This window comes from Phoca vitulina, unplaced genomic scaffold (genome assembly GCF_004348235.1).
Source record: "Phoca vitulina isolate PV1807 unplaced genomic scaffold, GSC_HSeal_1.0 scaffold78, whole genome shotgun sequence".
Taxonomy (NCBI): Eukaryota; Metazoa; Chordata; class Mammalia; order Carnivora; family Phocidae; genus Phoca; species Phoca vitulina.
In genome coordinates this window covers 712,477-730,862 of record NW_022589781.1, presented here as the reverse complement: position 1 = coordinate 730,862, position 18,386 = coordinate 712,477, and the positions used below count along the sequence as shown (strand labels likewise).

Here is an 18,386-nt window from a genome sequence, read left to right as displayed (position 1 = left end):
TCCTCGTCACACGCACGCGCGGTATCTGCTGAGCTCGTCTCTGGTCCAAAAAGCAAAGCGATCCTTACTTTTCCAAGGCACCAATCCAAATCTCCCATTTACTTTACAAGAATACATGACTTCCTGATACTTTATACAGACCAAATTCAAGTTACAAGAAAAGAGTGGAGCTTTTAGTCTCAGTCCTTAAATGAATTGTCTGTTTTTAAACTTGTGTTTTTGCCCCAAGCACAACAGAGAGATGGCATTTGGTAAAATTATCAGACTAATGTTCTTTTCAGCTGTGTGGCAGACGGAAGCACCTCCTTTATTTGCCCTCCTGCATTTAGAGTTGTGCTTCCTAAGTTAGACCCAGCAAGGCAGGAGGAAACAGTTCACTGCCCCGGGGGCTTCCCTTGTCACTTTCAAGTACTTTACGTTCAGTCCTAAGGTCACCATATTGCCCAAGTAACCTCTTCGCTGCAAACTGATCCCTGATTTTTTTAAAGATTTTATTTATTTATTTATTCGAGAGAGAGTGAGGGAGAGAGAGAGAGCACAAGCCGGTGAGGGGCAGAGGGAGAAGCAGGCTTCCCGCTGAGCAGGGAGCCCGATGTGGGGCTCGATCCCAGGACCCTGGGATCATGACGTGAGCCGAAGGCAGACGCCCAACCGACGGAGCCACCCAGGCGCCCCGATCGTGATTTTTTCCCCCCGGTTGCATAAGTATGTGTCCGGAACTTGACCTCAGGGAAGAATTTGGGGATTTAAACTCCATAGGATCTCGTTTCTTATCCGAGTCCTCAACGTCCCTCTGAGCACAGTCTCCTGTAACCACATGACCGCTGTCAGGTATTATGCTAAACAAGAAAGAAATCAGGCTGGTTTACAACAAAAACTACATTTTCCTTACGAGGCAAGCTGATCTCTTTTTTAGGAAGGGTACCCTAACTCCGAGGAAAAAATGCTTTCGTTGGGAAAGACTTCCTCCCCTCTGCTCCCCCAGCTCTCCCAGCAGAGTGTTTGGTCTGGGTTCTGGGAAAGTGCATTACGAACCAAACAACACAGGGCAATGCAGTCAGGTCGAATATGTCTCGGGAGCTCTCGGAGCGTGCCTCCCAGGCTCGGGCGGCAGGAGCCCGCCCCACGAAGCAGGCCTGCTGCTTCTGCATCGCATGACTCTTCTGAAGTTTTCACAGTGGCTCCTGAACCTTGATGTTTTGAAGGGGGTGGAGTGTTTTCTACCCCAGCAGGAGCAGACCCTGCGCAAGAGCTCTCCCTGAAAACGTGAAGGCCGGACAGAAATCTGCCCCCAGGGCTGAGAATTGCAGCTTCTCAGGACAGACGGAAACAAAGACGGGCACCTGCCCAGGGACAGGGGTTGCAGGATGCAGATGGCCAGAGGTCCCATCGCACCGCCTCCATCCTCCCAAGTCACGTCCTTGGGGAGCAGATACTCCCAGACGGCAGGTGCCCGTGTCATACACGGCTCTGGGGTGCGGGCTCATTCGTCTAATAGAGACGGCGTCCTCTGGGGTCTCTGCCAGCCTGAAGATTGCGCACAGTAAGAAGGGATTCGGGAAGGAAGGCACGTTGGCGGAGCACCTGCTTTGAGCCGGGCATGGTTACCCCCAGTTTACGAGGCCACAGATGTGCAGGGTGGTTTGGTAGCTCACGGGAAAGCAGTGGCACTGGGATTTCAACTGCCGGAAACAGTAAAAGCTCCCTTTTTGTAAACCCCAAGATGTTCCAGTTCTTAAAGTCAGGGTGGTCAGAGTTTCTCTTGGGGGGGGTGCCACGGAATGGGGGTTCTCCGGGAAAGCCACACCGGGTCCTCAAACGGTGATACCCAGATGGATCACGGTGCTTCCCCAAACCCACAAGGGGTCTGCGTGTCACTTGGCGTGTGGTGGGGCTGGAAGATAGCATGTCGCCCCCCCCCCAGGGGACCCAGCGATCGGGTCAGCCCTCCTGTGCACCCCCAGCTTCCGGGAACCAGGCTGCCTGTCTTGCTGAGTAAAGAGAGCCCAGGTGGGTTGCCGCAGTTGAGGGGCAGCATGCAGGCTCGGGGGGCCCGTGACCGTGGCCACCCCGGCTCCTAATAGAGTGTCCCTGCGGCGACGGCTCTGCGCACCCCTGACTTGTGCCCTGCTCCTGCCCGAGCCTTGCTCTTCGCGTCTCTCTTCCCTGGGCCTTGTGCAGACCTGTCCCTTCCGCACTTTGTAACCACACGGGGCTTTAACAGCCGTGAGTGCCGGCCCCGCCCCGCCGCCTGAGGAAAACACCGTCCCGGAGTCTCGTCGTAGATTACGGTCGTGCTTGTCCTTTCCTTTCTATAAAGGGAGTCAGGCCACGTGTGCTCTCTCGCGTCTGGCTCTCCGGCTTGGCACCGTCTCACAGTGTGGGGTGCTATCGTGAAGACCCCGTGATCCGGAATGGGTGGCGTTGGGTCATTTCTAGTTTGGGGGGCTGCACAGATAGAGCTGCTGTTTATGGCTTTTAGCAAACGTGCACACGTTCAGGGCGGGTCTATACCTGGGGTAATTGCTGAGTCGCAGACTTCGTCAAGGTCCAGTTCTAGTAGATTCTGCCTGTTTTCCAGAGATTGTAGGAAATTCTCCTGCAAGGTTTTGATTTATCCTAGTTTCTCTCTAGGAGCTAGCTCCCTTACAGTTGTGGTGGTGCCGTCCACGTCGCCATGCCACCTTAGAGGGAAACAGAGAGGATTTAGGGCGGCAAAGGACATCCTCCCTGCCTTCGAGAGGCACACAGTTCCATTGTGCAGAGAAATCTTCCCCGCATAACCAAGCGTGGGGAGTAAGGTGGGAGGGTGTCCATCCAGCTTGGGAACCTGCCTCCCCCATCTGCGGGCTCTTCGGGCTTGGACACACTGCTCAGCCTTCATTTCCTCATCTGTAAAATGGGCCTATTACAATAATTAGGTGAGCTGAATGGCACAGAGTGCTCCGAGCAGAGCCCAGAGGAAGCCCTCCCCAACACTGCCTGTCACCTGCCCAGACCGCAAGCCCCCAGCAGCGAGAAGGCCTGGGGGGGAGGGGGGCGCACACCTGTCCCCTGTATCAGTGGGGGGGGGACAGCAAGGGACTTTCGATCTCTGAGGTGCTGCGGGAAGGGCAGGGAGCCTGTGATTTCTGGACGCCCATGGACCAGGATTTCAAGGACCAGCCCCCCAGTGGCCCGGTTTAGGGGGGCAGCTGTGGCAGGAGCCAACCTCAGGGCCTCGGTAAGGCCCCAGCGGGTCCTTCGGCAAAGAGGACTCGGACAGCTTCTACGAACGTGATAGGTGGGTCTACACAGACAGAAAGGGGGTTCGTGGTTGCCTAGGGCTGGGCCGCCATAGGGACATCAAGGGGCTGAGACCTACGGAGTTTCTCTTTGTGGTAATGGAAATGTTGTAAAATGGTAGTTCTGGCCGCATGTAGCTGCGAATGCATTAAAAATCACCAGATCCTACACTTGAGGCAGGTGGATTGTACGGCATGTGAATTCCATCTCCTAAAACTGTTTTAAAATTATAGCTGAGACGTATGGCTGTGTTCGGGCCTCGTAACACTCCCCCTGTGACACCCCCTGAACCTCCCTGCTGGTTCCCAATGTGCATGGGGACAGGTCCCTCCAGAGACAGTAAGGGGCAGAGCCTCCGGAGCCCAGCTCTCCTGGGGAATGGGGGAGCTCACGAGGGTGGAGAGAAGCTTCCAGGGTTGAAGGCCCCTCAGAGAAACGCAAGGCCATGGAAGTGCAGCCCCCACACCCGGGGCTTATGGAGAAGCTGCCCTGAGTCCATATATTTCTAATTTGAAGAATGAATTTCATAGCTCAGTAGAATTACAGATGAATCTTGTCTTTTTTTTTTCTTGGTTTCCGATTCTTCTATGTGCTTATATTCTTTTTCTAGGTCAGAAGTACCTGAGGTCTGGGGTGCTCAGTCAGTTAAGGGTCCGACTATTGATCTCAGCTCGGGTCTTGGTCTCAGGGTCATGAGTTCGAGCCCCGCACTGGGCTCCGTGCTGGGCGTGGTGCTTACTTTAAAAAAAATGTATATGACGTCAGGGGCCAGGTGGGAGAGCAGGGATTCAGCGTCTCCTCGCTCTTGCAGGAATCATGTGGCTGGAAATTCTCCTCACCTCTGTGCTGGGTTTTTTCATCTACTGGTTTGTTTCCCGGGACAAGGAGGAAACGTTGCCTCTTGAAGATGGGTGGTGGGGGCCTGGGGCGAGGCCCACAGCTGCAGAGGACGAGAGCATCCGCCCTTTCAAGGTCGAGACTTCCGAGGAGGAGATCGAGGTAAGGCACCTTTTGCAGGGGGGCTGAGCAGAGGGGAGGGCAGCAAGGCCCCTTCAATGGTTCCCATGAGGCTGGGGCTGGGACGGGCCTGGGGAGCGGGTTTCCCTCTGCTTTTCTCCCACCAGGCAGGTGCAGAGCCTGCCCTCCTGCCCACCCGTCCCCTCTGCTCCTTCCTCCTCTGTCTCCTCCTTCCCCTGCCCAAGGCCCAGCAGGGCCCAGGTGAGAGGGGCATGCCAGCTGGCCCGGGCACCTGCATCGAAGGTCACAGAAAGCAGCTTCCTCCTCCTTTGCGCCCCCATGAAACCCTGGGAGTGAGCTTGCAAGAGAAAGCCAGCAGGTTCTCATCAGGGCCCCGGGCGGAGGTCCTAAGTGAGAAGCAAGCCATGGTGACATCAAATGCTCGGGTACAGAGAAGCTGCCGCAGGATCAGCATTAATTATGCGCCTGCTGTGTGCCAGGTGCTTGTGGTCACGTTCAGTCCCTGCAGTGACCCTGTAGGGTGAGGACTGGCGTTCCTTCTACAGGTGCAGAAATTGAAGCTCAGAGAGGTAAAGCAATTTACCCCAGGTGACTGAGATAATAAGCAGGATTCAAACTCGAGTCCATCCAACTCCAGAGCTTGTGCCCCTCCCCACGCTGGAGTTACAGGGCCGTGCCCAGTGGGGTGGGCTCCTGGGCCAGGAGGGTGAATGGGACCCGGGATGTCCCCGCCCATTCCTGCTTTCGGGCTATGCATATCGGAGCACCTGCTGTATGCAGGCGCGGTGCTGGGTGCCCGGTGGAGAGAGAGGCCCTTCCCGCCGTTCCCTCATAGTCCCGTAGTCGAGAGAAGGACTGGGCACGGAGGAAAGGTAACTGAGGGATCAGTGAGGGAGGATGCCGTAAGACGTGCCAATAAAAAGTGAGCTTTCAAGAAGCAGAAAGCGGGCTGCACCCAAGAGAAAGCAGGCGGACGCTCCTTGGGTAGGGCTGCCGCCGCCTCACTGCTCAGGGCGGAGGCTGGGCCCTGAGGATAACGCCTTCCGTGGCTTCTCAGACTCAGTCTCAAACATCCGAACCCTGGGCTCCTGGAGTGCTCGGGAGGACGCTGACTGAGAAGGTAACACTTGGGAGGCCCCAGGAGCGGACGCGGACATCCTAGCCCGATGCTCGGCCGGTCGGCTTGCACCTTCTCTCCTGGTCTGTGTCTTGATCCCAATGGAGGTACCGTGGTTCCCTCAGTGCTGAGGCTCGGAGTCTGCTGACCACAGCCTGTGGGACACGTCTGTCCTGCCACCTGTCTATACAGCCCCCATGCTAGGAAGAGCTTTTCTATCTTTAAACGGCTGAAAACAATCCAAAAAGAACAGTCTCGGGACGGGTGAACTGTGCATGGCACACGGATTTCCGTGTCCGTAAATAAAGTGTTACTGGCACACAGCCATGTCCGTTCGTCCGCGCCCTGCCTCTGGCTGCTTCCAGGCTCCAGGGACAGAGTGGCCCAGTGGCCGCGAGAAAAGCCTAAAATAGTTACTGTCTGGCCTCTGACAAAAGGTTTGCTGGCCACACGTAAGCCCAGAGAAGTTAAAGATGCGTGTCATTCATGGGGTTAAAAACAAAGAGGAAAAGTAAACATGAAGTCAAAGGTGAAGAACATAGGGGTGCCTGGGGGGCTCCGTCAGCTCAGGGGCTGACTCTTGGTTTCAGCTCGGGTCGTGATCTCGGGGCCCCGGGATCGAGCCCTGCATCGGGCTCTGCGCTCAGGGGGAGCCTGCTTAAGATTCTCTCTCCCTCTGCCCTCCCTGTTGCAAGCGCACGCGCGCGCTCTCTCTCTCAAATTAATTTTTTTAAAAGCGAAGAACATAGGCTTTGGGAACAGCCGCTGTTGTGGGAAACAAGGAGGCTCCTTCTGGGGTGAACCTGGCAGCCCATGACACACGTCTGCAGACCAGCGGCCTCCTCACCCTCCGATGGGACGAGGCGGCTTTCCTCTGCTGTCACGCTGTCTTGTCACTGCAGGCTTCCTCTGTGTTCTGGAAACAAACCTGCTCAGTGCTCTGCCCCCCCCCCAACCCCTCTCCCTCCCCGGGGTCCCGCGTTTTGCTCCAGGACTTACACCGGAGGATCGACAGGGTCCGTTTGACCCCACCTTTGGAGGACGTGCGCTTCCATTTTGGCTTCAACTCCAAGTACCTGAGGAAAGTCCTTTCCTACTGGCGGAATGGCTTCGACTGGAGGAAGCAGGTGGAGATTCTCAACAGGTACCCTCACTTCAAGACGAAGATTGAAGGTAGGTTTGCTCAACAGCAGTTGGTGAGGGCGGTCTGTCGTGGGAGCGGCCTCCGCAGTTGCGGGGCGTGACTTAGACCCCACTTAGAATCCAAATACCGGTCCTCCAGATGTATTTGTAGGGTCACCTCGCTGGGGCAGAAAGAATGCTGAATCCCCACAAACCCAGCGGGCCCTCGAGCAAGACAGGGAAACACAGAGCATTGAAAAGCCAAAGAAATGCAGAATCGGGCCCAGTGATGGAACAGCCTTGGAGAGGAGAGAGCGTGGCCTCGGGCAGCTCAACCCCGCCCGAGGTTTTGAGTCCGGGGTACCGTGTCCACTCAGGCTGCTCGGCCCCTCAGACAGAGTCCTACGAGAAATTGCCCTTTCTGTCTGCAGCCCTCCACCTCATGTGCCCTGGGGAGTAGGTGGTCCCACAGCTTCGCCTGCAGGGAAGGCGCCTCTCAGATTGTCTGGGCAAGGTCACCCCAAGATCATTTGGGCTGAGGGAACAGTTTCCTCAGTGGAAAAGCACTTTTCCCCAGTCTGAGAAATAATTGAGACCCGTCATGGTGTGAGGTTGAGGCATATGGTGTGAGGGTTTGGGTTATATTTGTTGTGAAATGATCACCACAGGAGGTTCTGCTAACGTCCAGTTGCTTGTACAGATCCAATACAAAGAGAGAAAACACTTTCCTCCTTGTGGTGAGAACTCAGGATTTTAGCTTCCCTCCAAGTCCCACAGCATGTCGGCTACGCAACACCCCCGGTGCTTACTTACCATGCACCTGGGGTTTGGACCCTCTGACCCCTTCCTCCAGCCCCCCCACCGCTCCCTCTGGTAACCACACATCTGATCTCTTTTTCTGAGTTTGTTGTTTGTTGTTTTAGATCCCACACATCAGTGAGATCCTTTCTCTGTCTGGCTTATTTCACTTAGCATAATGAAGGCGTCATGTCATGGGTGGTAGGACTTCCTCGTTTTTTTATGGCTGAATAATATTCCATTGTGCACATTTATACCACAATGTCTCGATCCGTTCATCCATCCATAGACGTGTCTTGGCTACTGTAAATAATGCTTCAGTGAACATGGGGTGCAGATGTCTTTTTGAATTGTTTTCTTTTTTATATATATATATTCCCCAAAATGGAATTGCTGGACCATATGGTCATTCTGTTTTTCATTTTTTGAGGAACCTCCATACTGTTTTCCAGAGTGGCTGCACCAGTTTGCACTCCTACCAACAGTGTAAGAGGGTTCCCCTTTCTCCACATCCTCGCCAACACTGGGTATCTCTTGTGTTTTTATCTTTTTGATCATGGCCATTCTGACAGGTGTGAGGTGGGATCTCACTGTGGTTTCGATTTGCATTTGCCTGAGGATGAGTGATGTTGAGCATCCTTTCATGTGTCTGTTGGCCGTCTGGATGTCTTCTCTGGAGAAGCGTCTGTTCAGGTCCTTTGCCAATGTTTTAATTGGGTGGTTTTTCTGCTACTGAGTCGATGAGTTCTTTCTATATTTTGGAGATTAACCCCTTATCAAATGTATGGTTTGCAGATATTTTCTCCCGTTCCACAGGTTGTCTTTGCTGTGCAGAAGCTTTTTAGTTTGATGTTGTCCACTTGTTTATTTTTGCTTCAGTTGCTTGAGCTTTAGGTGTCACATGCAAGAAACCATCACCAGGACCCACGTCGGGAGAGCTTTGTGTCTGTGTTTCCTTCCGGGGGTTTCGTGGTTTCAGGTCTTACATTTAAGTCTTTGATCCATTTCGAGTTAATTTTTGTGAGTGGTGTGAGGTAGGGGTCCAGCTCCATTGTTTTCCATGTGAATATCCAGTTATCCCGGCGCCACTGATTCAAGAGACTGTCTTCTCTCCCATTCAGTGTCCTTGTCAAAGATTAGTTGACTGTATATGCCTGGGTTTATTTCCGGGCTCTCAGTTCTGTTCCACTGGTCTGTCTGTCTGTTGGAAAAGTGTATCTTAACCCCAGAAAGATTCAGAATCATACAGAAGTGTTGGGGCTCCTGGCTGCCTTGGTCGGTGGAGTGTGCAACTCTTGATCTCCGGGTTGTGGTGTACAGATGACTTAAAAATAAAATCTTTAAAAATAATAATAAAATAAAAGATAAAAGCTTTAAAAAGCACCTAGAATGTTTAGGAAATTCAAGCTCATAGTGTTACTTTTTAAAAATCTATTTATTTTTAATTATCGTAAAACATACATTACAGAAAATTGACCATTTCGACCACTGTCAGGCAAGTATAATACCCCGGTTCAGGGGCATTCGGCACGTTTATATCCTTATGCAACCATCCCCACCATCCATCTTCAGAACTTTTTTATTTTGAAAAGCTGAAACTCTGTCCCATTAAACAGTAATCCCCATTTCTCCCCTTTCCCTCGCCTCTGGAAGCCATCATTCTACTTTCTGTCTCTGAATTTAAATACGAATTCTGTACCTGAATACCTCATATGAGTAGAGCGTTTGTCCTTCTGCCTGGCTTGCTGCGCTCGGCACCAGGTCCTCAGAGTTCATCCGTGTTGTAGCAGCTATCAGGTTTTCCTTCTTTTTTTAAGATTTCATTTATTTATTCGAGAAAGAGAGAGAGCACAAGCCGGGGGAGCGGCAGAGGGAGAAGCAAACTCCCCGCTGAGCAAGGAGCCCGACACAGGGCTCGATCCCAGGACCCTGAGATCATGACCTGAGCCGAAGGCAGACGCTCAACCGTCTGAGCCACCCAGGCGCCCCCATTTTTGGAATTGTAAATATTCGTCATGTTTGAGAGAATTTGGCCTTTCCCAGTAACAGACAAGACTTTTGCATTCTAATTTAGAGTGTGTAACTGAGTAATGGGTTTAGATCTGTGATTTTATGTGAAAATCTCCCTGAGCTTATATGCAGTGTTGGAAGATTTAGGATTTACCATAGTTATAAATCTATCAAAATTCTGAGAATTAACTTAAAGTATGTGGAAGACATACGGGTCAGGCAGATCAACTAAAGTTCGTAAAAAGGAAATTGAAATTATGCTGTTTAAAGGAGCATCATTAAGCAAGTTTAGAAATGCAACCATCCATTAATCAGAGGCCTCTGGAGAATAACTGTCAACATTGCTTAGATTAAATAAATATATAAGGGATGCCCGGCTGGCTCAGTCAGGAGAGCCATGTGACTCTTGATCTCAGGGGGTCGTGAGTTCGAGCCCCCCCACTGGGTGTAGAGATGACTTAAAAATAGAATCTTTAAAAAATAATAATAAAATTTGAACAATATAAAGAGAACAATATTTGTAAGTTGAACTCAGGCTTAATAGAGAGCTAGGTCTTTAATTTTTAGCTTTAATAAGGTGAGGACTAATTTTACACATAAATCAATGGATGCTGTGCCCTTTAGGGGACTTTGATATCTTCATCATGAGCCTCACAAGAGGGCCAGGCCACTTCATCCAAGCCAAAGTACATACAGGTCCTCGTATGTCATTTCCAAAGGTTGCCTTTCGCATCGCTGCTGCCAGATGGCCTGGCCTCCTCATGGTGACTGGGTGACTCTGCTGTCCCAGCTCCTCGCTGGTCCTCTAGCAGATGCTGACAGGCAGGTGTGTCGTGGACCCAGGCGTTCTGCTGGGGCTGGGGACACACAGCCAGAGAATGGGGTCCCTGCCCTCACTCTGGGGTGATGCTAACCATCCCAGCACAGGGTAAGGGGTTCTGTGAGGGAGGAGGCTCTGGGAGCTTCGTGAGCCTATGCCACCCAGGAGTGTGACAGAAGGCTTCCTAGAGGGGGTGGCATCTGAGCTGAGACTTAAAGGATGAATAGGAGTTTGCCACTTATGTGGGGAGGGTGGTCCAGGAGGAGGGAACAGCACATTCAAAAACCCAGAGGCAAGCGGCACGAAGGGGCTCTTCCCTTCCTGGAGGCTGCAGGCTCGAGAAAGCCTTACCCCTGGACATCACAGCACAAAACAGTGCAAGCGCTCCAAAGGGGACGACTTTGGGCATCGAGTCCTCCCGGACCGCAGCCCGCTGCAACTGAACCCACGTGCGGTCCAGCAGCCTCCCCTGGCTCGCGGCCCGGCCCCGGCCCAGCAAAACTTCGTGCATCTTTCCCTGGGTCCCCGGCCTGGGTGGTCCAAGAAGACCTCCCTCCTCCCTCCGTCTGCTGCTGTCCTCGTTGGTCCCTCAGGCTCAGACCTTTCTGGGGTCCTCTCTGCCCCTACCCCGGTGTTCTGGGCTCTGCATGTGATTCCCTGTCCTGTGAGGAGACCTGGGCCTTCCTCCGGAGATCAATCTCTAGCCACAGAGTCTGGGAGCAAGCAGGCAGGGCCTCGGAAGCCTCAGGCCCAGCCCATCCCCTCCGGAGAGGACAGCATTGCTGAGTCACCGGGAGGCCGAGGTTCAGGGCCAGGGTCAGCTCGGCCCTGTACCCTTCATCTCGAGCCTCTGTCCCGGCTCGGGCCCTGGGCCCTGACATTCCCCACCGTCCCCCCCGTCACCACCCACCAGGCCCAGTGCCCAGCTCGGCTCCTGGGTTCAGAGAGGACAGCCACAGCACCACAGACAAGCCAGGAAAACCTGGCGGGGGGGGGAGGGCAGCTTGCTTCCTCGGCTGAGGGAAGCCCCCTGCAGAGTCAATGAGGAAGTATGGGCTTTAACATTTTTCTTCATTTTTAAAATTCAAGTATTTAAAATTCGAACAGTATGCAAGGACACGGTGAAAAGGCAGCCTCGGTCTCGCCCCTGCCCCCCGTGGCCACCGGTTCCCACCCCGGGATGCTTCTGCCCTCACACACGTGCTCACACCCACACCTCCGGGGATCGCCCATGCACTCCGGCCCGCGTGTGTGCGCCTGGGGCTCCCCAACTCTGCACGCAGATGCATTAGAAATCCCTCACATCATGCAGCGTGTTCCGAAGGAGGGAAGGTTACTTCCGAAAAGAACTCTAGAACAGGAGTAAACACAGCAACATAGAGGGACATGCACGGAAGGCTCCACGATAGAATGGATGTAGGGTTCTATTTTTGTTTGAAGAAAGTTATGATGTATTTTTTTTTAAAGTCTGAACTGGGGGCGCCTGGGGGGCTCCCTCGGTTGAGCGTCTGACTCTTGGTTTCAGCTCAGGTCGTGATCTTGGGGTCGTGAGATAGAGCCCCGGGTCGGGCTCCTCGCTCAGCTCAGAGTTCGCTTGAGAGTCTCTCTCCTCCCTCTGCCCCTCCCCCCACTTGTGCGTGCTCTCTCTCGCTCTCAAATAAATAAATCTTTAAAAAAAAGAAAGTCTAAGGGCGCCTGGGTGGCTCAGTTGGTTAAGCGACTGCCTTCGGCTCAGGTCATGATCCTGGAGTCCCGGGATCGAGTCCCACATCGGGCTCCCTGCTCGGCGGGGAGTCTGCTTCTCCCTCTGACCCTCTCATGCTCTCTCTGTCTCATTCTCTCTCTCAAATAAATAAATAAAATATTTAAAAATAAAAAAATAAAAATAAAAAATAAAAAAAAGAAAGTCTGAACTGCCACAGTCCAGAGGAGTCTAAGGAGACAAGACAACTGAACGTAATGTGGGGTCCTGGAACAGGGAAAGGACGTCAGGTAAAAACTCAGGACATTTGAGCTGTGTTCCGTTGTCTGTGGACACCAGTGTTATTCAGCCTTTAAAAAGAAGGAAACCCTGCCCTAGGTGACCACATGGATGAACCTGGACATTCTGCTGAGTGAAACAAGCTGGTCATACAAGCACAAATACCGCACGATCCCACATATGGGGGGCTTCCAGATTGTCCAGCTCGTAGAAGCAGAGAGGAGGATGGTGGGACCCGGGAAGTGGGGAGGCGGGGAGATGGGGAGACGCTCGGTAACGGGTATAGGGTCTCAGTTATGCCAGATGAGTAAGTTCTAGACACCTGCCGGGCCGCATCGTGCCCACGGCCGGCGGTACCGGATGGCACACTCAGCAATTTGTAAGGAGGGACTAAATGCTCTTTCTACCATAAAATTTTAAAAATAAAAATGTTTCTAAAACTAAGGAGATCTGAATAAATGATGGACTTTAGTGGAGTTATTAACGTATCAGTACTGGTTTATTCCTTGTAACAAATGTACCGGACTAATGTAAGCCGTTAATGACCGGGAAACTGGGTGTGGGTTCATAGGAACTTCCTGTACTGTCCTCGCTATTTTTCTATAAATCTGAAATTGTTCCAAGATCAGGGCGCCTGGCTGGCTCCATGGAGCGTGAGACTTTTTTTTTTTTTTTATGTAGGCTCCACTGTGAGATCAAGACCTGAGCCAAAACCAAGAGTCAGACACTTAACCAACTGAGCCACCCAGATGCCCCGAAACATGCTAATCTTGACCTTGGGGTCGTGCGTTCGAGCCCCACCTTGGGCATTAGGGATCCCTTAAAATAAATTGTTCCAAAATAAATTTATTTTTAAAAATTTGGAAAGACAACACAGTGTTCTCTCCGGATAGTGGTACTACATGTGATTTTTTCCCCCTTTGATTTATCTGTTTTCCGTTTCTTACAGTAAACATATATTATTTATGTAATGAATTAATAACCCACCAGAACGTGAGCTGGTCGTGGTGCAGGGCTGCGGGTGTGACGGCAGCGCAGGCTGTTTGCCCTGAACTCCCAGGTGCTCTCCGGGCCACTTGCCTGGGAAGGGACCGTCCTCGAAGGGACTCTGGGGGGCCTGGAGCCCATTCAGCCACCCTCGGCCTGGATGTGTTCCCAGTGCCCAGCACGCAACTCAACTTTAAAAAAATGTCTCCACTTAAAAAAAGTTATGCTTTGAATTTATATCCCTTGTTGAAAAATTAGGAAGTACAGAAAACACAAAAACAAATAATTCAGGGGCACCTGGGTGGTTCAGTCGGTTAAACGTCTGCCTTCGGCTCAGGTCATGATCTCAGGGTCATGCCCGTGTCGGGCTCCCTGCTCAGCGGGAAGCCTGCTTCTCCCTCTGCCCCCACCACCCCTCACTTGTGCTCTCTCTGTTTCTCTCTCAAATAAATACATAAAATCATTTTTAAAAAAATAATTCACTTGAAATTTTATTGCTCAGAGAAAACTTTTTTTTTTTAAAGATTTTATTTATTTATTTATTTATTTGAGAGAAAGAGCACACGTGAGAGGGGGGAGGGTCAGAGGGAGAAGCAGACTCCCTGCCGAGCAGGGAGCCTGACGCGGGGCTCGATCCCAGGACCCTGGGATCATGACCTGAGCCAAAGGCAGACGCTTAACGACTGAGCCACCCAGATGTCCCTCAATCTTTTTTTTTTTTTTTTTAAAGGTTTTATATTTAAGTGATCTCTACACCGAGCATGGGGCTCGAACTTACAACCCCGAGATTAGGAGTCGTGTGCTCTACCCACCGAGCTGGCCGGGCGCCCCTCCCCCGGTCTTCCCATTATTAGGCAGCCTTCCCCGAGGGTCACCAGGAGCCAGGACCTGCGCTGGGCTCTGGGAAGCGGGCAGTGCGCGAGCAGCCCTGCCCCGGCCTGGCAGGGCTCGTGCCCCGATGTGTAGGGGGCATGGTCACGGTCTGTCCATTGCAGGGCGGCCATGCGGCTGGAGCACCGAGTAGGCACGCAGCCAGCCCAGCACCGTGGGCCCCTGAGGGCGCCGCCCCCACTGCCCGGGCTCTGGGGGGGCAGGGGGGTGCAGAGCCTGCCTGGACACGCGGAGGGCCGTGGCTGCAGCCTCCCCCATTGCGGGGCCTCCCCCCTCCCCACTAGCTGACCGTGCTCTGCCCCCCAGGGCTGGACATCCACTTCATCCACGTGAAGCCCCACCAGCCGCCGTCCGGCTGCACCCCGAAGCCCTTGCTGATGGTGCACGGCTGGCCCGGCTCCTTCTACGAGTTTTATAAGATCATCCCGCTCCTGACCGACCCCAGGAACCACGGCCTGAGCGAGGAGCACATTTTTGAAGTCATCTGCCCTTCCATTCCCGGCTACGGCTTCTCGGAGGCATCCTCCAAAAAGGGTACAGGGGCTGCTGGGGGCCAGGTCTTCCCACAGGCGGGGAGCCGGCAGGGACAGCTCCCTTCGGACCCTGGGGGGCCAGATGGCCAGCGCCCCTTCTGGGGCTCTGCCGGGTGCCGTGGGCAGGGGATGGGCAGAGCAGCCCAGAGCCCAGGCCAGCCCACGGGCAGCAGGGCCTCCAGAACCTCGCGGTGTGGCCCAAGCCCACCGTGCCCTTGCTGCGTGGCCGTCCCCTCGCCGTCCCTCTCTGCGACGCAGATGCCCAGGCTCCCTGCTGGGCGCTGGCCATGCCGCCGTGGGGCCCCCGGACTCCTTCTCCTCTCCCGTGAGCCGCTGTGACCCCAGCCTGGGGCAAACGGGGGTGGGGGGAGGTGAGGAATTTCCTAGGAGCCCAAGAGGACCAAGGGAGTGACCTCCCTGTGACTCTTTTCTCTCTCCCCTTCAAACCAGGCTTGAATTCAGTGGCCACGGCCAGGATCTTTTATAAGCTGATGCTCCGGCTGGGCTTCCAGGAATTCTATGTTCAGGGCGGGGATTGGGGGTCCCTGATCTGCACCAACATGGCCCAGATGGCACCCAGGTGAGGGTCCCTGTCAGGTGGGTGGGGCAGCCATCCGTGCAGAGGATTCCGCCTGGGCACACTATCTGAGACTTGGAGCGTCCTCTTGCCAGGGGCCACCCAGGCGGGGTGTCTGTGGGCCTGGGGCAGGGGAGGGAGGCTCCCCCCGTCACCCTGCCATGCCTGGGGCACCTTGACGTGGATTCCCTCTCTATTGGGTGTCACACAGGGTTGGGAACGCTGGGCCAGGTGCCCAGGCAGAGAGAGCCAGATAGAGGAGAGGAAAGTCAGGCAGTAGACCTTTCTGGTGCACTAAGCCCCAGAAGAGCCCAGAACTTCCTAGAAACTCTGTATTTTCCTCGCCAACCCCCTCCTCCCCATCATGGGGCCACCCCAGAGGCGCAGATTCCAAGAGGGCTGGCGCTGCACACCTCAGCCCCGCGGCCTCCTGCTCGTCTCCCCTCCCCAGCCCTGCGTCAGCCTCACCTGGACCCTCTCTCTGCCCTCAGCCACGTGAAAGGCCTGCATTTGAACATGACTTTCGTTTTAAATCCCGGCACCCTGACCCTTCTCCTGGGACGGTGTTTCCCGAGGTTTTTCGGCTACACCCAGAGGGATATAGAGCTGCTGTACCCCTTCAAGGAGAAGGTTTTCTACAGCTTGATGAGGGAGAGCGGTTATATGCACATCCAGGGCACCAAACCCGACACTGTGGGTGAGTGCGTGCTCCGGATGCTGCGGCCTTCTCTGCTGCGGCGGGGGCCACACCCCTCCCATTCAGCCGGGCGCCTGGCCAGGGGGCCTTACCCACCCCGCAACACTGCTCCAGGATGAAAACCTCCTGGGAGGGCCCCGAACTCTTTCTCACCCTGCACTTCTAGGCAGAGGTCAGTCGATGCATGGCCAGCGCATTCCAGACACCTGCTCGATCTGATTCGGTGTGCTCCGGGGCCTTGACCCCTGACCCCTGACCCCTGACCCCTGAGCCTGAGTCGAGGAGGGAGCCTGGGGACCTGGCAGCTCCAGGACTGGGGCGGGTGGAGGGGGTCGATATTCATTTGGAACTTTTCCCCTAATTTGGACTTTTAGGTTGTTTCTTAGTTTTCACAAACCAGAGCATATAAACTAAAAACCCCACCTTTTTTTTTTAGTTTATTTATTTAAGTAATCTCTATACCCAACGTGGGGCTCAAACTCAACGACCCCAGGATCAAGAGTTGCATGCTCTTCGGACCGAGCCAGCCAGGTGTCCCAAACCCCACCTTTTTAAAACCAGCATTCATACATATTTCCCATCTGGATCTCCCCAAACGCGGGAAGCTGCCCATGCAGTGGGGGCGGTGTTACCCCTTTTTCTCAGATGAGAGTTCCGAGGCCGATGGTTAAGTAGATGGGGGTGCCTGAGCACCCCAGGGTTAGGGCAGAGCTGTGCCCCTACACGGGGTGCTGACCGCTCGCTGGTCCCAAGCCTCAGTCCCTCCCTCGCTTCTCCCCACCCCAGGCTGCGCTCTGAACGACTCTCCCGTGGGCCTGGCTGCCTATATCCTGGAGAAGTTTTCCACCTGGACCAACCCGGAGTTCCGAGACCTGGAAGACGGAGGCCTGGAGAGGTGAGACCCTACCTTCCAGCCGCCAGCCAGCATGTCCCAGCTACTGCTGGGTGCCCCTCAGGCCCTCACCCCGGTGAACCTGGCCCCAGTTCCTCCAGATGAGGAAGCGGAGGCAGAGAGAGGTCTAGCGACTCGCTCCAAGCCTCCCAGTGGAGTGGTTGGGAATAGGACACAGGGCTCAAGACTGTCTATGGTCCGTTTGCTGCAGTGAGCGCCCCTTTATTGCCAAGAGGCGTGAGCAGCCAGGGCTCCCCGCCCACACCCAAGCCCAGGGGAGCCCGGCATCATCGCGGCCTCCTGACCGTGTGCCCTGAGGGAAGCCTGTAGGCAGCTGCAGGGTGACTCCCGGGCCTCTGGCCGGACTCAGGCGCCACCAAGGTCAGCCCTGACCCAGCTTCTCCAGGACCCCTCCCCCTCTTTGTTGCCTTGGGGGCACGCAGAGCGCCAGACACCGCGCTGCGGTGGGAGAGGGGCAAGGTGGGGCTGGCTCCCACCTCCGCCACGGGGACCGTGTCTAGGTCATGCTCTAGCCCCAGCGCCTGGAAGGAGGGAGCTCGACAAACATGCACCAGACGAATGAGCTCTGGAAGATTGTGCGAGTCCAGAGAAAAGAGGATCTGCTCTGTCTACCGGGCAGGGAGGGGAAATGACCGGGAGAATCTATTTGGCCTGGGCCTTGAAGGATGAGTAGGAGTTTGCCGGTGGAAAGGGTAGAAGCAGAGAATTTAGGCAGAAGAGCAGAAGCAAAAGTGAGAGTGATAGAAACACAAGGCGTTCTTGGAAAGGCTGACTTTGCTGAGGCTGGGGGCAGGTACGCGGGGGCCGGGCTGTGAGCCCTTGCACAAGCCCTCACCCTGGGATCTGTTCCCCGTCCCACACTGGGCAGGACCCGGGGGTGATGGGGCTCCACCAGCAGCCCCTTGGCAAAGGGGTGGCCCTGCTCCTTGCCCACCAGTACCTGCAGCCAGACACAGGGCACAGACTAGCTCAGCTCTGTGTTCTAGCTAGATCCCTGCCTGCACTGGGGTGGGGAGGGTCGGTGGGGTCGTTTGCTAGCTATGATCAGACCCCACGGGGAGATGGGAGCCCCTGGGCATCTCGCTAAAAGCCGGTTCTGACCATTCACGATTCTGTTTGCTTCTCACTAGCCGGTTTCCACGGTCCTCCAAAGAGCAATTCAGAATCGCTTCTTCCCCGTCCTGCTGTTGCTAGACCCCAAGGAATGGCTACTTCTGAATGGGAGTATGCCTTATGAATGTATTCATCATTTTGGAGAAGCCTCTCCCCTTACAAATGCTTCGTGTTTTCGTGTGTCATGTCAGTACCCCCTCCGAGCCCCCCCAGCGCCCCCCAGTGCCCCCCAGTGCCCCTCCGAGCCCCTCCTGTGCCCCCCAGAGCCCCTCCTGCCCCCCCAGCACCCCTCCTGCACCCCCCAGCGCCCCCCGCCCCTCGCCTGCTGGAGCTGCACTGATTGGGAGCGGGGCCGGGGTTAGGGCGTAATGTTCCTTAAACTGTGGTGCTGAGGATAAAATGGCCAACCACAACCACACAAGCAAATTCAGCACATTGGCCATTCTGGGCAAGTCGGCTTCTGATGAACCAATTAAACTTATTGGCTGAGAGCTGGGGAGCCAAGTGGGAGCACCGGCAAGTTCCTCAATCCAGGCGCAGTGACATCAGCGGGGCCTGGGGTGG

At 54.6% G+C, this 18,386-nt stretch overlaps 1 protein-coding gene across 2 annotated transcripts in view; it reads left to right on the top strand.

Annotated features, from left to right (window-relative positions):
* Positions 1–18,386, top strand: part of EPHX1 (epoxide hydrolase 1) — a 59,312-nt gene that overhangs the window by 37,993 nt on the left and 2,933 nt on the right. For both annotated transcript variants that reach the window (XM_032393907.1, XM_032393906.1), the window contains exons 2-7: positions 4,097–4,284; positions 6,373–6,553; positions 14,296–14,523; positions 14,973–15,102; positions 15,591–15,796; positions 16,583–16,691. In XM_032393907.1, coding sequence (XP_032249798.1) covers positions 4,102–4,284; positions 6,373–6,553; positions 14,296–14,523; positions 14,973–15,102; positions 15,591–15,796; positions 16,583–16,691 — 1,037 coding nt within the window. In that variant the 5' untranslated portion in view covers positions 4,097–4,101. The remainder of the gene's footprint in view (positions 1–4,096; positions 4,285–6,372; positions 6,554–14,295; positions 14,524–14,972; positions 15,103–15,590; positions 15,797–16,582; positions 16,692–18,386) is intronic.